Source organism: Helianthus annuus, chromosome 6, assembly GCF_002127325.2.
Source record: "Helianthus annuus cultivar XRQ/B chromosome 6, HanXRQr2.0-SUNRISE, whole genome shotgun sequence".
Classification (NCBI taxonomy): Eukaryota; Viridiplantae; Streptophyta; class Magnoliopsida; order Asterales; family Asteraceae; genus Helianthus; species Helianthus annuus.
In genome coordinates, this window is record NC_035438.2 from 70,760,735 (window position 1) to 70,779,757 (window position 19,023).

Sequence of the window (19,023 nt, forward strand, 5' to 3'; positions counted from 1 at the left end):
TTGTTCTATATGATTGGTGGCTTGATCCTGGTCAGTCACGCTCCCAAGCGGTGATACTCCGCGTGTGGATTTTTGGGGGTGTGACAGGTGTGCCTTTCACGAGCGATGTACCTTCTCCTCTGTTTAGGTTATTGAGTCTCTTCCTCATCGTCTTCGTCTTCCACGATAGCTTTCATCACCGCCGTGATCGTTTGTAGAAATATTTCCGCACCATCGTCAGATGATGATGACGATTCACTATAACTTGAAGAACTCATGGCAAGATTGTGTTTTATGTGTTTGATATTGTGTGAGAAAAATGTTAAATATGGTAAGGTATTTATAAAGGATTTTTTTTTTAAAAGTAGCCCCCAACGGCTAGTTTGAATGGGCCATTCACAGCCCGCCATGTCAGCTTGCTCCCCTGCCCCACGCCCGACCTGAAACCCAAGCCCCAAGGGCCACGCCCCAACCCAAGCCCCATACCCCATAACCTTACATGTGATGATAGTATAAAGTAGGGAGGTCCAATAAGGGTTTATTGCATTTATTGAAAGAATGAAAATGTCTTGATTGGACCGAACATAATATGATAATGCATGATTGGGCCGAGTAGCATGATGGGTCACACAAACAAAAAGGTTACAATTTTTGTACCAAAATTAATTCACAGAAGTAATGTTTTATACGATTGGGCCTTCAAGGGTACTGGGCTACGATTTTAAGGCATGCAGCACACCCGGGTGAGCCTGGGGTGTTCTTGGGCCGGGTATTGGGCTGGGTGTTAGGCTGAGTTGGATAAGGGTCCCGTAATACAAGAATTCCGATCGGTTGCATGATTAATTGGGCCTTACACGTAACCCGGGTTGTATAATTTGGGTTAGATATAACTAAGCGGGCTGCACGGTTTGGGTAGGTTAGCTGGGCCAGGATCATTTGGGACGTGCAACCCATACTGCATATCATACATTGTGAATTGTAATTGGAACTTGGGAGTTTGGAATGTAGGCTTGCGTGTGGTACGAACGTCTATTGTATGGACGAACTATGATAACTTGATTATTGTATGACGTGGTTAATTGTTATAACGCGGATAGTTACGTGTATAATCCATAAATGCAACTTGTGACGAAATACGTGGTTAGACGTGAATACTAAACTGATTGTTACTGGTAAACCATGATAGGACATATTTAATCGACTGATAAACAAGTAACATAATCTACCGAGCACTCTAAGGTGAGTTCACTGCTCTTTTTCCAACCATGCATCCCGGGGAGGGATATCGGGTAACGTTCCGGAAAGGAATGTCAGGTTAATGGGATGTTTGTTATTACTCATTTCTATCATATAAGACCCCTTACATCTACCGATAGTTATCGGGGAGGCAACGAGGTTATTAGTGGATAGCGCTATTAGGTTTGGCACCCTCACGCCGTACCGGGGAGGACGGGCGTGAACTAATTTCCTTAAAGCAATACCAATGTTTTGCTAGAGACATTGGGGTTGGGCAAATACATCTTGTAGCCATTTCGGTAATCGAGTTAATAACAATATCAAATCAATTTGTTAAACTGTTTTATACATATATCTAGTAACTACATTCGTTAACAAAACTTTGAACTCACCAGCGTCGTCTGACACACTTGTTTGCATGCTTGTAGGTCATTAGATGTCTTGCATTGGGACTTGCTGTTTGGAGTAGCTGGAGTGGTCATGGGTCGACTGGAGGGATTCATGTTATTGATGTCTTGATACTATACATTGGTTTTGAAACTGATTAACTTTGCTTCCGCTGAACACTTTGGTTTTCACTTAAACTTGTTGATGATATTTTTATTAATAATTGAGAACTTTATTTTGAAACATGTATGGGTTCAATGTAATTAGTGGCTCGTTGTTGGTACGTCACACGCCTAACAGGGACATTCCCTAGGTGGTATTTTGGGGGTGTGACACATGTGTCTTAATGTGGTAAAGTGTGGCAATGTTTATGAAAGGTGACACAAGGATGCAGCAAGGCTGCTGCCAACTCAAATTATGCTGTCAGCGCACCCCTTGCAGACCGCAAGGGGTATGCCTTACGGTCCGTAAGGGGACCAGGCGCGCAGTAAATATTTAAACATTCTTGCGGACCGCAAGGGTTAGTTCATACGGTCCGCAAGGGACCTCCAGAAATAAAAGAATGCCTTTTTAGGCAGATTTAGCCCCTCAACTTCGAATTTATAATATTTTATGATTTTCAACCCTTCCTTTCAACATTGCGAATTATGTGGAAGGTTTCTAGGGTTAAATCTGAAAAAATATATAAAAAACCTGTGCAACCCTTCCAAAAATCGATTTGACCGGTTGGTTTCCCGGTCCAACCGCCGGGTCGCCGGTTCAACTTCAGTTCAATGCATATCCGGCCCGATACCATGACCCAGACCGGCTCAACCTCCGGTTTCCGGTCCAGGCCTAAAAACACTGCCTAATAAATAAATAACTGATTGCGTCATGTGTCACAATCCTGTGAGTTCAATATCTGTTTTCACGCTTCTTTTATTTCACCAATTCGTATTCAATTTCTTAGTTTAGAAAAGTTTATTGAAATAACTAATACTAATAAAAGATAATATATTGAATATGAGGATAGTTCATTGGGAAACACTAAAAAAGTGAGAAAACGAGGAACACTTTTAAAAATTCATCTTAACATGTTAAAAATCAAATTTTTCTAAATTTTTTTTGTCGTTTTTCCTTATAAATACATGTAGAAACATTTTTAATAAAAAAATTAAAAAAATAAAAAAATAAAAAAATGTTTAAAAAACAATTTAAAAAAATATATCTTATAAAATTAACTTAACATGTAAAAATAATTTTTTTAAAAATTTTTTTCAGCGTTTTTCCTTATAAAAATGGGTAGAAACTATTCCAATAAAAATTATTTTTGTAAAAAAAATTTAAGCCTATTTTTAGCTTTTTTTTTATATTTTTAATTTTTTATTTTTTTTATTAAAAATGCTTCTAAAAGAATATATAAAGAAAAGCGCCGAAAAAAATTAAAAAAAAATTGATTTTTAACATGTTAAGTTAAATTGTTATGAGTGTTTCCGGTTCCCCACTTTTTTAGTGTTCACTAATGAACCTCACACTATTGAATATAGTAACTTATATGTAATTTTAATCATATCTTATCTTAAAATATATTATTTTATAATTTTTAAATATTCATTAATAACTATAACTATCTAAAATTTTCTTTATTCAATCGTTTAATATACGTGTTTCTAACTTTGTACATAGTGTAATATACGTGTTTCTAACCTTGTAACTAATATAGTAAAAGGTTAACTCTAGGGTTGTTTAAAGTTTAAATCGAAGTTAAAAGTTAACCTTGTAACTTTCTTCAACCAAAGGGGTTAATGTAAAACTTTAAATTTAATATTGAAATTTCTAGAAAGTGATAGCTGACAAATCTAACTACCTCCGAATGCATTATTTTTCTTTCTTTTCGATTGATCTTATCCACCAAATTAGTTTCTGCATTAAAGTTGTGGCCTCTCTACCAAGATCTTCGTTTTCTACCTACTCTCTCTGTGCGTTGTCAATTTCATGGGGGACCTCAAGTACTGTAAAGGGATCTACTTACAAAAATGATGTTTTTCACTACATACATGAATCTTAACAGGTGTCTCACCTCTCACTAACAACATGAAGTCCTAGCAATCAGGAATGCTCTAGTGGTGACTACGAGTATTTAAGTTTCACTTATGATGGGTCTGGGTGAGTTTTCCTCTTTAGGTCTTAAGTTCGAGTCTGGGTAACAGGGGTTTCTCATTAAGGGGTTTAAATTGAGGATCTATTATGCGAGGGTGCTCTCTAGCGTGAACCCGGTTAAGACAACGTATGCTAAACCTCCCGACATTCGCGAATAATTCACATCTTAAAAAAAAAAAAAAAAAACCATGATGTCCTTGTCTATATTCAAAGTTTGAGCTTCACTAGTGACAAAATTTTTAAGATCGAGCTCGAGTTTATTTTATAATTAATAATAATTATTCTTATTATAATTATTCTTATTTTATAATGTATTCAATCATTTCCTAAAGGGACATCATGCGGTAGAGACGGGATGCGGGCCCAACACCTGTTAGATGCTATTGGTGGCGAGGGCTCGGTGACTTCCTCAGGTTTGCTTACGAGCATTACTGAAGTTGTTAACTTATGGCTTGGGGGATCCTGCCCTATGGTGCTTGCTGAGTTTGTTGCCTCGGCCCCCCTCACCCCCTTATTGAAACCTGATAAAGGAATTCGGCCTATTGCTGTGGGGGGTATTTGGCGAAGGTTGGTTTCCAAGGTGGCGATGAAGAAGGTCGGGAAAGAAATGACCCAATACTTAGGTGACTATCAGTTTGTGGTGGGGATGCCAAATGGGGCAGAGGCGGTACTTCACAGTGCAAACAGATTTCTCAACTCGTTTCATGCAGATGGTTCCTTAGCCTTGCTTACTGTGGATTTCTCCAATGCTTTTAACACGGTCGACCGCACAGCCTTTCTCCAAGAGGTTCATCAGCGTTGCCCGTCAATCTATCGGTGGGTCCAATTTCTTTACGCTCAGCCTGCTAGGTTGTATGTTGGTAACAAGTGTATTGGGGCTACTACCGGAGTTCAACAAGGAGATCCTTTGGGGCCCCTTCTCTTTGCCCTCGCCTTACACCCCCTTATTCTCCGAGTTCAGAACCACTGTAAACTCCCGTTTCATGCTTGGTATTTGGATGATAGGACGATTATCGGCAACACCTCTGAGGTTGCTAAGGCCTTAGACATCATCAACGAGGAGGGGCCATCTCTAGGGCTTTATCTCAATATTAAGAAAACAGAGGTTTATTGGCCGACATGCGACGGCCAGAAAGTTCAGGACGGGCTTTTCCCGAGAGGGATCGGTAGACCAGAGAATGGGGTTAAGCTCCTTGGTGGAGCTGTTAGTCGGGATCCTAGCTTTATTGGAGAGTTGGCAGGGCGGCGGGCCTCGGGGGCGGTTGACCTTATGAAACTCTTACCCTGCCTGAGGGATCCCCAATGTGAACTCCTCCTGCTAAGGTCGTGCATGGGTGTTGCTAAGTTGCTTTTTGGGCTGCGGACTTGTCAATCCCATTTGATGGAGGATGCGGTATCTCGGTTCGATGATGGCCTTAGAAAGGCTATAGAAGACATAGTAGTGGGTGGCGGCCCCTTCTTTGGTGACCTCCAGTGGCGTCTAGCATCTTTGCCAATGCGTCTAGGTGGTTTGGGCCTATTCTCAGCCCGAGATGTTGGGGCTTATGCCTTTGTGGCGTCTAGAGCTCAGTCTTGGGAACTACAGGATCATATCCTTCGAAACGGTGGGGTCGTCGGGCTTGACCCAGACTATCAACAAGCGCTCGAACGCTTAAATGTCTCTCTCCCAGACTTGGATATTGGCGGTTTCTCTAACAAGGACACCGCCCCCTCGAAGCCGCAAAAAACTTTGGCGAATGCACTTTTTAGCAAAATCGCTCAAAGCCTGGGAGAAGCTTTTGATTTGTCACCCCGCCAGAAGGCGGTCGTGTCTGAAGGGTCCCCATGCTCAGGAATTTTTGACCGTTATCCCGATTGAGGGGTTAGGACAATGCATGTCGGCAGTAGAATATAGAACCATTCTCAAATACCAGCTAATGATCCCTATGTACCCAGAAGATGAAACCTGCCCGATATGTCGTAAAGCTTGTATGGATAAATATGGGGAGCACGCAGTTCACTGTAAAGAGCTCCCTGGGTTTAAATATCGGCATGACTAGGTGCGAGATGTTTTGGGGGACATCTTAAGAAGAGCTGGGATTTCTGCTAAGAAAGAGGCCCCTGTGAATTTCCTCACGGACCCTATGGAAGGGAGATCTACTCTGCGACCAGCGGATCTGCTCGTCTTTGGCTGGGCTGGGGGGAAACATGCTTGTGTAGACCTCACGGGGGTTTCCCCTTTGGTTGGTTTAAGGGAAAACGGGTTTGTAGCTGGACTAGCAGCAAGAAAGGCAGAATCAAAGAAAGTGGATAAGCACGCTAAAGCTTGCGCAGAGAACCAACATGTCTTTATCCCTTTTGCCTTTGATACTTTTGGCTCCCTAGCGCCAGAAGCCATCAACTTCTTGACGAGGGTTCAACGGGTTATCCACAACAATTGTTCGACCCCAGGGGGTCAGGGGTTTGTGTTCGGGAGGTTGGGGTTTGCAATTCAGAAAGGATTGGCGGCGCAGCTTGTTGCCCGTCTACCTTCTGTTTTGATGTAACTTAACAAGTTTTCTGGACTTTATTTATATTAGATATGAAATCATTTATATAATATGTAACATACATTTATTATATAAAACAAAAACTATTATATTAATTAATATAAATAATAGATTAAAGCTTTCAAGTCAAATCAAACTCAATATATATTTCAAGCTGGAGCTTGTTTGTTAAATAAGATTTAAACCCGTCCTCATCTAAAATCATCTGAGTTCACATAGCTTATATAACTCACACATACTTTTTTTAACAATAAAGCTTTCATACCACCAACAAAAGAAGGGGGAAAAACCACACACCAAGAAGCTGTGCAGCCCCCAAACCAAACAAACAGAACAAACAGAGGAAAATAAAAATTAATTTAGGCCTCTGGGCACTTCCGCGCGGTTAGCGACCCAAAGAAACGCTTCATCTTTAATACCCTCTACCACCATTAAAGTCGATGTCATTCTGCCATACTAAAAGGCATATAGCCCAATGATATCAAGGTTTTAAAACCATGACCACCTCAAATTACAAGCTGACGATATAGATTAGGTTGCCATAAATAAAATTAAAAACTCACGTGTTTTATTTATTGCTAGTAAACTAGTAAACTTTAATTTTTTTAATTAGTTGAGGGACCATGTCCACGTCATTGTCATGGCTCCACAGCCAAGCAAAGGCTAAAAAGGTAATTTCCATAAATTAAACAAATTAATAAAATTCTCACATTTTTCTACTACCCATTTTTCTACAGCTTGCGTACTCGCCGAGAATTCTCGAAGACCCGATCACCGCCGCTCTCCGCCACACATCTCCGGTCACTTCGTTGCGTCTTATTCCATGTAAGTTCCGGTAAACAGTTCCTTTAACTCGGTAGCATTGAATTGTATTGTTGTATATTTGTATACATGTACTATATGCACACGTCTCTGTGTGGCTGCAAATACAATTATGAGCTTCTTTCGCCGTATGTGTAATCCTAGATATTTGCTGTTTATGATGCGAACAACTTATTAGGTCAAAATTGAAGTCGTAATATCATTTTTGCTTCGTTTAGAGGAAGTGATTTGATATATGCTCGATAGTTAACAGTTAGGTCTAGATTCTCATAGTTGTACCGTGATTTTCGTATGTGTAACCCTAGATATTTGCAGTTTATGATACGAACAACTTATTAGGTCGAAATTAAAGTTGTAATTTCAATTTTGTGTTATCTAGATGAAGTGATTTGGCATATGCTCGTAAACAGTCAATAGTTAGGTCTAGATTCTCATAGCTGTACCGTGATTTTCGTATGATATTTTCAGTTTATGATGCGAACAACTTATTAGGTCAAAATTGAAGTTGTAATTTCACTTTTGTGTTATTTAGATGAAGTGATTTGGCATATGCTCGAAAATAGTCAATAGTTAGGTCTAGATTCTCATAGCTGTACCGTGATTTTCGTATGGGTAACTCTAGAAATTTGCAGTTTATGATGTGAACAACTTATTAGGTCAAAATTGAAGTCGTAAATTCACTTTTGTGTTATTTAGATGAAGTAATTTGAAATATGATCGAAAGTAGTCAACAGTTAGGTTTAGATTCTGATGGGTGACATACTTCACGTCGATGAAGAACTTGTGGTTGTTATGCATGTTACTGTAGAAGTGATTGGTTGTACGGGAATCAGAATAAGTTACTTGATGGAATTTACTTTTTGAATTTGAACGGTGTAGGGTTTTACAAATAGTAGTTGTAATTGATGGATGGAATTCACTTTTTGCATTTGAATTTGAATAGTTACTTGATGGAATTAACTTTTTGATTGCAGATTTTTCATTGTTTTAGCAAGTTGGGAGAGGAATTGTGGATGTTTTATGTCATTTGAGTCTCGAGAAGTGATGAAGAGAGTGACAAAGAAGGTTGGGAAGTATGAGATTGGGCGCACAATTGGTGAGGGGACGTTTGCTAAGGTTAAGTTTGCAAAGAATACAGAGACTGGTGAGGCGGTTGCTGTGAAGGTGCTGGCTAAAAGTACAATACTAAAGCATAAAATGGTCGATCAGGTTTGAATTTTACTTACAGTTGTTTATTTATAAACCCTAACACAAGTATCTCACAGATGAATGTGGTAGGTATATTGGATGTTGTTATTCCTGTTTGTTTTCTCATAGTGAGACTTATGAGGAATTCAACTTCCGTTTCATCTATTTGAAACTGTAATTTTACCATGAATTTTGGTCTTTATAGCTTGTATGAAATTTTAATCATCATTATAATTGAAGTCAGGGATGCAGACAAGTGCAGCTGATTGTAAGATGCTGAAAAAATGAAACAGAATTTAAACATTGAAACATGCAAGTCATACAAGTTCACGCAACACACACTTTTAGGTTTCATAAATAAAAGATGAGGTGTAAATGATGTATGTAAATAGAATTGAAGGGCTGAATATGAAGTCGATATAAGCAAGCGTTACAATTAAGAGAAAATAGTTGAAAGCTTTAAAATATATTTGATCACGTCTTGACATCTTGCAGAATCTTCTCTTTAGTAGATATCAATAATCAATTTTGACTATTCAAGCTGTACTGGTGGGTTATCAGTATCACTTATTTTAAGTTTACTTGCAGATTAAAAGAGAGATATCCATAATGAAGATAGTGAGACATCCTAATATTGTGAGACTGCATGAGGTATAATTGAAATCTTTAAAATTTATTTGATTACAAAATCTCATTTCTGTGCTTACTACTGTGATATATCAGTGAATACATAGTTTCATATATTTTATAATCTAATTTTTAGTGACCTAAACTTTTTCTTCTGTTAGGTTTTATCGAGCCAAACAAAGATATATATAATACTGGAGTTTGTCACTGGAGGCGAGCTTTTTGACAGAATTGTAAGGTTTACTTATGTTAAAACATTGATACATGTCTGTACCCTTACATTATTCTCAATATATTTTTTGAAATGCGATCATCCATCTCATTCAGAACTATTTCTTTCTATCTTCCACAAGTTTCCTCTTTATCGGTTCATGCTGTATTTAGATGTCTTTCTAGAATTCCATGGCGATATATGCTTGATCCATATCAAGTAATGTGTAATTTAGACTTGCAGAGTAAACTTCTTCATGAGTATTCACTTCTTAGAATCAACATACAAATTAATAACTGATGCACCTGTCATTTGTAATATTCTGTCTGCTATAATCAAGCAATTAGATTACACTATTGTTCCCAAAAAAGGTAATTGTATTTCTAATAATATACTCTTCTAATTCTATTTTCCTAACGGCGTACTTAATCTTATGTACCAAGTGCAAAACTATTCCCTACTGACTAATTGAAGGCAATATTCTTCTATATTACTTACTCAATAATTTACTACTACAGATACTACTTGATACATAGTTTCTTATATTATTTTTATCTTCTACTAGTTTTTAGGCGGTCGCTTGTTCACATGATGACATCGTTGGACACATTTTTTTCTAAATTTCCATCCCATTCATTCAAAATGTTCCCTTTTCCTCTTCTATTTGTTGCTATGAGTAAAGCATCTCATTCCTTATGCAAAGGAAAACATGGTGATGCAGCAAATTGAACTACCCTGTTGTCCTTTTTTGTGGTTGACAGGTTCACAAGACAAAGCTCTCAGAGAATGAAGCTAGAGGATACTTTCAACAGCTTATTGATGCAGTTGCCCATTGCCACTCCAAGGGTGTGTACCATAGGGATTTAAAGGTGATTTAATTGGATCATTTAAGGTGGGCGAATTTGTATTAAATATTTTGTCTGCTAACAGTGTTCTTGTAATATATAGCCTGAAAATCTCCTTCTTGATTCTAGAGAAAGGCTCAAGGTTTCTGATTTTGGGCTCAGTGCACTACCACAAGAAGTAAGCATAATTCTTTTGCTTATCTATGTCAGTAATTGTATTTATTACTTCTCGTTGTACTCTTGTTTCTAATTTAAACTTTTATGCAGGGTGTTGACCTTCTACATACCACTTGTGGAACCCCAAATTACATTGCACCAGAGGTACACCAACTTGAAGAAAGACCCTTGACCATTTCATGATACAATACCCCCCGTTATTTTTTTAGTCTAAGTTCTGCTACCTAATGGAAATTATGTTTTGGTTGTCAGCATCAAAGATCTATGGTTGATTGTACTCTTTCTATGTTTTCAGGTTTTAAGGAAGCGTGGATATGATGGTGCTGCTGCTGATATCTGGTCATGTGGAGTCATTCTCTATGTCTTATTGACTGGATACCTTCCATTTGAGGAATCAGATCTGCCAACTTTGTATAGAAAGGTTTGCTGTCAAAGACTTCTGTAAACACGTATATCAAATGATTATTAGTTTGAAGGTTCATGATAAGAACAACGCAAGCATGCAAAACAGCAGTATATTAAAATTTGTTAGGACCTGCTACTACTCACCTTTGGTCTATTCTGGCTAATTTACAGGTCAGTGCTGCCGAGTTCTCATATCCGTTCTGGTTTCCTTCTGGTGCTAAGTCACTACTAGACAAGATACTGGATCCCAACCCTGAAACTGTGAGCATATGTTATAATATTTTTTTTCGGAAACTGTATGGGGCCATGCTGGTTGCTAACATGAAGCTTGTTTCATATTTTTCGTGAACTTCTTAATGCAGCGTATTAAAATTGACGGGATAACGGAGCATCCGTGGTTCCAAATGAACTATGTATCAATCAGCCAGGGAGAGGAAGGTGATGTGAGCTTGGACGATGTCTGTGCTGTGTTCGATGACATCGAGGTTGTATCTTTTTTAGTATTAATAGTAATTTACTATCTATCTTTGTAGGGTTAAATAAGCAGACTGCAATTACCACAAGCTCTTAAGTGTGCCTGCTTGTGTTACGATCTGAAATTGTTCAGCAGTTAAACATATATTTTCTGGTGGTTATGAATTTGTAGGATCAATATGTAATGGAACGATCTGAGGAGAAAATTGCTCCGTTAAGCATGAATGCATTTGAGATGATCACCCTTTCTCAAGGACTGAATTTATCTGCGTTGTTTGATAGACGTCAGGTATCTCTACGCTTTCTATTTGCTGTTACACATCCAACTCAATGACTTGCATATCACAAAATTTGTGGAATCTACATTTTCAAACGTTCCTTATTACCGATGACATGTATTTTTATTTTCAAGAAGTATAAGCTTAAAGGTTATATTTGACTAGTTTGGGAGGCTTACAAATGCTTTTTTAACAGTATATATGAGGGTCGTTAGTAGGAAACTACAAGAACCGCATAAACATTTGTATCTATTGCTTATGATACATAAGGCGGTTATGTAAGCACATAACCCCCCCTCTTTCTGTTTCCCACTATATCTGTCATGCACCAAGTATAAGGAAGTTCTCACATTTCTCTGATTAAAATTTTCTGTGTTGAACACGCCCTGTATGTAGGGTTGGGTTATGCTAAAAAGGATTTGTATCCTATAAGAAATGAAAAGTGAAAAATTTATTGGTTAGTAGTAGTTTAGAGAGAGAGAGAGATGTCCTAAGCTAGTTATCTACTTTTAGTTTGTAAATGTAAGCGAATTGTTTCTCTCCTGTTACAGGATCATGTAAAACGACAAACGCGTTTTGTTTCACGCAAGCCAGCTAAAGATATTATTTCAGCGATTACTAAGTCTGCAGAGTTATTGGGTTTTAAGGTCCATAGACGTGGCTACAAGGTACATTATCTTATTCTGGGCGATTTACCTAACAACGTAAAAGAATCATTCTTTTAACTACAGGAAAATGAAGCCCTTGTCATTTAGTTTTCTAACAATGTCTACCCCTCAGCTAGATGACTTTATATTGATGGTTTATTATTTAACCTCCAATGAGACTTTATTCTGTGGGTGTATGCGAATATGGCAATTGAATGGAACTGACCCAAGCTATTTAACATGCTTAAATTGGCTCGTATAACCTACAAGTTACAAATTTCACCGTAACACCATGTAACTAAAGGATCTATATTGTAATCAAACAGAATACGACTGTTTTAAGTTTTAACAAGCATTGTATATGCTCCAGTGTTGTAAGAATCATTGGGCTCTAGTCGGCAGGTGGGGTACCGACTAGCAATTAATCGGATTGGGATTTTCATATGTAAGTTTCAGTTTTATATACATCTACACACATCTTTATATGTAATGTTTTTGAAGTAGACCGGATTTAACCCCTCCTTGACCCATCTTTTTAAGTAGACAGGAGTAATCACCAGAACCTGGCCGGAATTTTCAAGGTTTGGCCGGAATCGCCGGTCTGCCACCGATTTTTGGCTGACTAGGACCGCCTTTGACTGCCTAGCGATTAATAGACCGATTAGATGAAAATTCCTAGGTGAACCTCTGATTAACGATTAATCGGAGGCTAGGCGTGATTTTTACAACCATGATAAGTTCATGTTGATAACCAAAATGTTAGGTTTCGGGTATCATGGCTGTTCAAATATCTAATCTATTGTGTTGACTAATCTGTTTGACTTTTCTGGTTAAACCCGACTGAATTTGGTCAAACCTTGTCTCTGGTCCTCGATCCTCCCTATCAGACCAAAGAAACACAGCAAACGACCGCTGTTGACTTTTGTTGACCCGCAACAGTTAACCGGCAGCGTTGACGGAAGCAACAACAAACAGTGATGGTGACCAGTGGTGATTGCGCAAACTACAAACACACACACAAACACAAATCGCGAATAGAAAATAAAACATGGGATTTTAACATGGTTCTGACCTACGTCCATGCCTCCATGGGCTGCAACGAGGATACTTCTTATTACAGTGGTAAATAACATGAGTGGTTCAGTCAGTGTGACCTACATCTATGGGCTGCAACTAGGGTTTGTATATTATTGAGGTGGTGAGAAATTACAGTGGCCGTGTCATCTATATATAACCACGAGGTTAGGGTTTACAACTTGTTGACAAAGAAAACGTAAATATGGTAACAACCCAAAATAGTTCCACATGGTTAGGGACTTTAGTGAATTTTTAAGCATGGGTTTTGTGTTGGGCGTAACTTGGTGGAGGCTTCGGCCTAAGGGCATCCGGCCCCAACACCATGGGGCCGCAGGCTCTAGTATGGATGGGTTAGTTAGGCAAGTTGCCAGATTTACATGTTTCTTGTTTGCAAAGCAATTTGCCATAATCTCCGTATTACATATAGATGATCAGGCATTGTGATCTTATCACTGTCGGGCAGTATGGAGTCATAGGCTCATTGCTAAAATAGTTCCACACGGTTTAGGCTAGGGCTGGCTGCCCTAGCCGTTTAGCGACGACTCCGGCCATAGCCCTCTAGCAGGCTTTAGTGTAAAATTCTCTAATAGAAAATAATCTCGTAAATACATGTGCTAATACGTCTTTCAACCAAACCAACATCAGTATCATCATTAAACCATGATTAGAGGTTCAAACTAAAGATTGCATGGAAAACTAGATTTAAAATGTCTTAAAAATTCTGAAATATTATCATTAATTATATGTAGAGATCATGATAGAAAAGACAACTTTTTGCATGGAAAACTGTTCATTTTGCCACATAAATTTCTGTATATTGTGAGGGTGATAGTTATGATTTTAATTGTACACCACAAACTGGATAAAATAAACTTGTTATGTTACGCAGACTAGGCTCGAGGGAGCATCCATGAACGGGGCTGGACAATTTGCTGTTGTTTTGGAGGTTGGTATTCTTTTTGTTATGCATCGAGACAACATTTTCATTTTGTTCTCTTTCAATCTATTTTACCAGTGATTTGGAAATTGTCTTACAATTTATATCTTCCTTTGTTTTTTTTATGATGTGATTAACTGATTATCGATCGTTAACCTTTTTATTGAAGGTCTATGAAGTGGCACCATCCCTTTTTATGGTCGACGTTCGGAAGGCTGCTGGAGATACTCTCGAATACCATAAGGCATCATTCTCTTAATAGAATTAGTTTTGAAACGAAGTTTTAGGAAATAAGTTAAAAGATTGATTTTTTTGTTTTTGTTTTAATGACAGTTTTACAAGGACTTTTGTAGCAAACTGGCCCACATCATATGGAGACCAAAAGAGGGACTGCCAGCCTCTTCTCTGTACAGAACAATGACGTGCTAAGCGACCCGGCACCTGAGGAGGAGAGGATATTTATAGTGTACAGGAAGGTAATGTATACATATGCTTTGTGGTGGTTACTTATATCTGGTACCAGGTTTTAGAGCGGTGAGTGTGTAACAAACCAGTTGGAATTATGCGTCTGGTATAATTTCATATTTTATAATAAATATAAAATAAGATGTGCTTTAGTCTAAACCATTGAGTTTGGTCTATGCAATAATCTATAACTTACGTTTTTGTTCTTAGGAATCATGCCTTCCAAGATGGACTTGGCAGAGGTTCAGGCCGGGTCAAAATGGTTCATAAAAAATACTATCTAACCCATCTTTAAAACAACTTGTGTCAAATAAAATATAGGGGCTGTTTGGCAACTTCTGAATGGGTAAGTGCTCAACCAGTAAGAAGTCTGAACCATTAAGTGCTAAACCGGTAAGAGGTATGAACCATTAAGAGTTGGTATAACGCGTAACCGTTCAGTGGCAAATGTCTGACCAATTCAGATAAGAGGTCTTAACCATTCAGACTCAGTATAATGTTTAACCATTCAGAGGCAAATGTCTGAATAATTCAGACATCTGCTTGCGAAACAAACAGTCTGAACCATCAAGTGCTAGACCAGTAAGAGAGAGGTCTGAACCATTAAGAGCTAAAAAAACAACCCCATAATAAATAAAATTTCATGACAAAAAGGTGAAATAAAACGTAAGTTATAAAGTAATAAATAATGCTACTCTATATCTTTCAAAAACAAAAATGATAAAGATCCTTTAGTTTTTGACTTTACTGTTTTCTTTTTCTAAAGTTTATGTAAATGTAGAGGTGGTTTGAGATGAACAAACTTCCACTAAATTCCACAACTTTAAGTTCTCTTTCATGTAAGCCGGAAGATGAACTGATCCATCTTTCCGATCGGCTTCTTCAAACTATATTCCTCCGGTAACATATCGTCTCCATGACAATGCTCTTTTTCTTTCGCTCGTACTAGGGCTGACAATAGATATCTGACACGATTAGACCTGTTTACTGAAAAAGTACACAATGTGAATTTTTTTACTTTTTAAAATAAATATAATTATGAGGTTAGAATCCATCATTTCTTCTTCTTGTTACATAAAACGTAAAATTGTGTTAAAAACATGAGATATAAAGTGGTTAAACGAATTGTATTCAAGTTTAATACTTGTGTTACACGCGTTGTTAGAGACCTGTTAAACCTGATAAGACACGATTTGTCAGCCCTAGCTCGTACTCTCTCAGGTGCCACCCGACATCTTTATATAAGCGACACCTCACCAACTTTGTAATTCACTGGGGACCCAGATGAGTATACATCGTTTCTCGTCTCAAGATGCAAAACCATTGGAGATTCTAGACCGCCTAAAGCTCAGCTCATCCCGAAATAACTAAATCGATTCAAAACCTAAACCTAATTGAGCAAAATTAACACGTAACATATGAATCAATGAAATCCCAAAAGCAATTCTGATGGATTAGTGTATCTCGAGATTGGCCGATGGAACGAGACCGTCAAGAATGTATATAGTATTTCCTCTAGTCAAATAACAATTTTTAGGTGGTTAAGTCGTTAAGATACTATAGAAAATGCTTATCAAAGATATTCGTTTATTTAATATCATGTTTAGTACAAGCCTTGGAGATCTTAAATAACAAGAAAAGGAAAAAAAAAAGTAAAGGCACAATTGTCGTGAAAACAAATATCAAACAATCAATAATTTAGGGAAGATAATCATAGAAATTAATCAATTCCAATACTCTCCCTCAAGTTAGAGCGTGTATGTTTCTAACGCCCAACTTGTCAAGCAAGAAATTAAGTTGTTGTGCACCAAGTCCTTTAGTCAGAAGATCCGCTATTTGTAGTTTGGTGTCGATGCGAGATGGTTGAACTTCTTGATATTGTTTGTTTGATATTGTTTTCATGGCAATTGTGTCTTTCCTTACATTCCAAACCTCTTTTTTAATTGTATTCGGATATAACTCCTGATCTTACAATTGAATAACTATTAAGATTGTTTTTTTTTTTAGCATTTCAAGTACAATATGTCATCATGTATTTCTTATAAATAAGAGTTAATTGCCTGGATATTCCCTGTGGTTTGCCATATTTTCACCTTTAGTCCTCACCTTTACAAAATAGCATGTATGGTCCTTGTGGTTTAACAAACTGTTACTCGGATAATCCCTGTAATGGATGGGAGTTAAATTATTCAGTTAAGTGGGTGTAAAATTACAAAAATACCCTTATAACAACCCCACCCTCACCCCTTTCTTATAACCAATTCCAAATTTCCAATAGACAGAAAACTTGTGTTATTTGAAGTAGTATCCTTATGATACATCGAATTGATAGTTGATTGACGCTTGAAGTAGAGTTACACTTCTACATTCAAATATTAGTATTTTTCGTATAATCCTTTAATAGTTGAATTACCCTTTTGTTTATTTATTTGTAAATCTTTACCATCTCACATGTGGATCCCCGTTGCGTAGGAAACAAATCAAGTTTATTGTACCATTACTTTTTCTGGTCGTAGGTTTGAGAGAGATGACAAGAAAACACGAAAAATCATAAATAAATGCAATCCATTCTACTTTTCTAACATGTCTTAACCTTTTGAAACATGTTGGCCATGCCTAACGTACCTTGAATGCGACTTATGTTGATAATAAAAAAATGTGATACCCATACCTTGATCAGCTAATGAAAGGAGGAGTGTGAAGACATTCCTAATTGTAGGTCTGTAATTCTGTAAACTAACCGAACGTTCAGCGAACAGTTCGTGAACCGTTCGGCGAGAAGTTCGTTTAGGTTCGTTCGATTAGCTTAAGGAACGAACACGAACAAAAAATTCCTTCGGTTAGCTTAGCGAACAAACACGAACAAAGGTCTCGTTCGTTCAACTGTGTTCTTGAACATTCGATAATATGCTCGATTACGTTTGTTCATGTTCGTTTATATTAAAATTTTAATAAATAATAAACCTTTTTTTCTAAACATATTGAGAATTTGAATCTCTAATTTTTTTTTTCTAAATTAGCTAAAATTTGGACATTCAAGACAATTTTTGGAATAATCATGTCTAAGTTAGTTAAACTTGATTCATCTTTGATGGTTGTAGCAGATTTATTATGTTTTGATTTATCATTTGATGTTTGTATTTAACTACTTATGTCCAATGTTTTCGGTTAAGGATGTATTTATTTTCTTATTTTTAAGTTAAATGTTTGTTTACATTTGTTTGCGTTCAAGACGAGTGTTCAAGAACTGTTCGCGAACAACTGAATTTCCTTAACGAACGGACACGAACATTAACTTATGTTTGGTATGCGTTCGTGAACAGTTCACGAACATTGTTAATTTCTTTAACAAACGAACACGAACATGGACTTGTTCGTGTTCGTTTGGTTCGTTTACCTGATTTAAGTCATAAATGTAAAATAAAAAGCCATTTTAGTGTTTAATTTTAAGAAATTTACCAGTTCAATATTCGTGGTTGTCATTTTGTATTATCTCTAGGATCAGATACTAACTTCGCTAAAAATTTCTATCACATTTTTCAAAATGACAATTTAATATTGAATTGAAAATAAAAAATATTAAAACTCCACGCTATTCATTTGCCCAATTGCAATCACCCACCCTCTCTATTTCACCAACAACCCTCTTCTTCAACTTTTAATTATTATAAGATTTGGACTTAGAAACACACCTAGATTAAACTATTTTGTTGTTGTACATTTGAAACAATGTTGTTTATGTTGATTTCTTGTATTTTACTTTAGCAATTTATGAAATCCAATTTTTAATTTATATTGTCACATAGTATTATGATGTTTTGAGCAATTTATTCGTCTCATCCCGATGTTTCCGTCATTGATTGGGGTGTGACAATAAACCCCTTAAAATGTTCATGTAACTAGGGTCATTCCTTAGTCGCGCGTTGCGCGATTTACATTGTGATTAGCATATATGATTATAAAGTATTAAACTTTTTTTTTTCAGATCTCGTGTATTTTACATGTTTGGTTTCCGAGTTTAAACTTTATCATGTTTGGTATCTTTGCGCTAAAATCTTTATCATACCTCATCTTTAATCTTTATATATGAATGGATATTGAACTCCATAATTCCGAAAACTAATAGAAGAAATGGCACACGGTTTTTTTTTCTTGTTGGAGATGCTTTATTTATAAAAAAAAACTATCAAAGATTCCTAAAGCTGCTACATTTCACAAAAAAAAGTACATATATATTTAATCGGTTCAGTACTTCAAATGGCTCATTAACTCTAAAAAGCCTTGCATTCAAGAACAGGAATGAAACAGCAAACAAATTTGACAAAAATAAGGTTAGACAAACAGTTTTTCTACTATTCAGGTTATCCAAGATCTACTTGAAGAAGTCAAAGGCAACAGAGTTGTGATCATTACTCCTTCAAAACCATAAGTTTGACTCGAATAATTTGACCATACTAAAGTTTTCATTTTGACCCGTGTGCAACCTACACATTTTGCAACCTCTATTAGTTGGCTAATACGTACTTTAATCAATATTTTCAGCAACTTTATATGGATGTGGATTATGACACACAAACATGTGATAAATATTTTGAAATGAA

General features: G+C 37.0%; 1 protein-coding gene across 1 annotated transcript; it reads left to right on the forward strand.

Moving 5' to 3' along the window:
- Window positions 1-6,984: 6,984 nt before the first annotated feature.
- On the forward strand, window positions 6,985-14,581 carry LOC110865627 (CBL-interacting serine/threonine-protein kinase 24). The gene is made up of 15 exons (XM_022114947.2): window positions 6,985-7,094; window positions 8,066-8,300; window positions 8,868-8,930; window positions 9,068-9,139; window positions 9,879-9,986; window positions 10,066-10,140; window positions 10,230-10,283; window positions 10,435-10,560; window positions 10,716-10,805; window positions 10,907-11,029; window positions 11,191-11,307; window positions 11,848-11,964; window positions 13,910-13,966; window positions 14,127-14,201; window positions 14,291-14,581. The coding sequence occupies exons 2-15, from the start codon at window positions 8,112-8,114 to the stop codon at window positions 14,384-14,386; spliced, it is 1,362 nt and encodes a 453-aa protein (XP_021970639.1). The 5' UTR covers window positions 6,985-7,094; window positions 8,066-8,111; the 3' UTR covers window positions 14,387-14,581.
- Window positions 14,582-19,023: the final 4,442 nt, after the last annotated feature.

Coding starts and splice junctions, on each gene's coding strand:
- LOC110865627 (XM_022114947.2), top strand. CDS start 8,112: ATGTCATTTGAGTCTCGAGAAGTGATGAAGAGAGTGACAAAGAAGGTT. Junction 10,284..10,434: donor CAAATTACATTGCACCAGAG/GTACACCAACTT, acceptor CTATGTTTTCAG/GTTTTAAGGAAGCGTGGATA. Junction 14,202..14,290: donor ATACTCTCGAATACCATAAG/GCATCATTCTCT, acceptor TTTTAATGACAG/TTTTACAAGGACTTTTGTAG.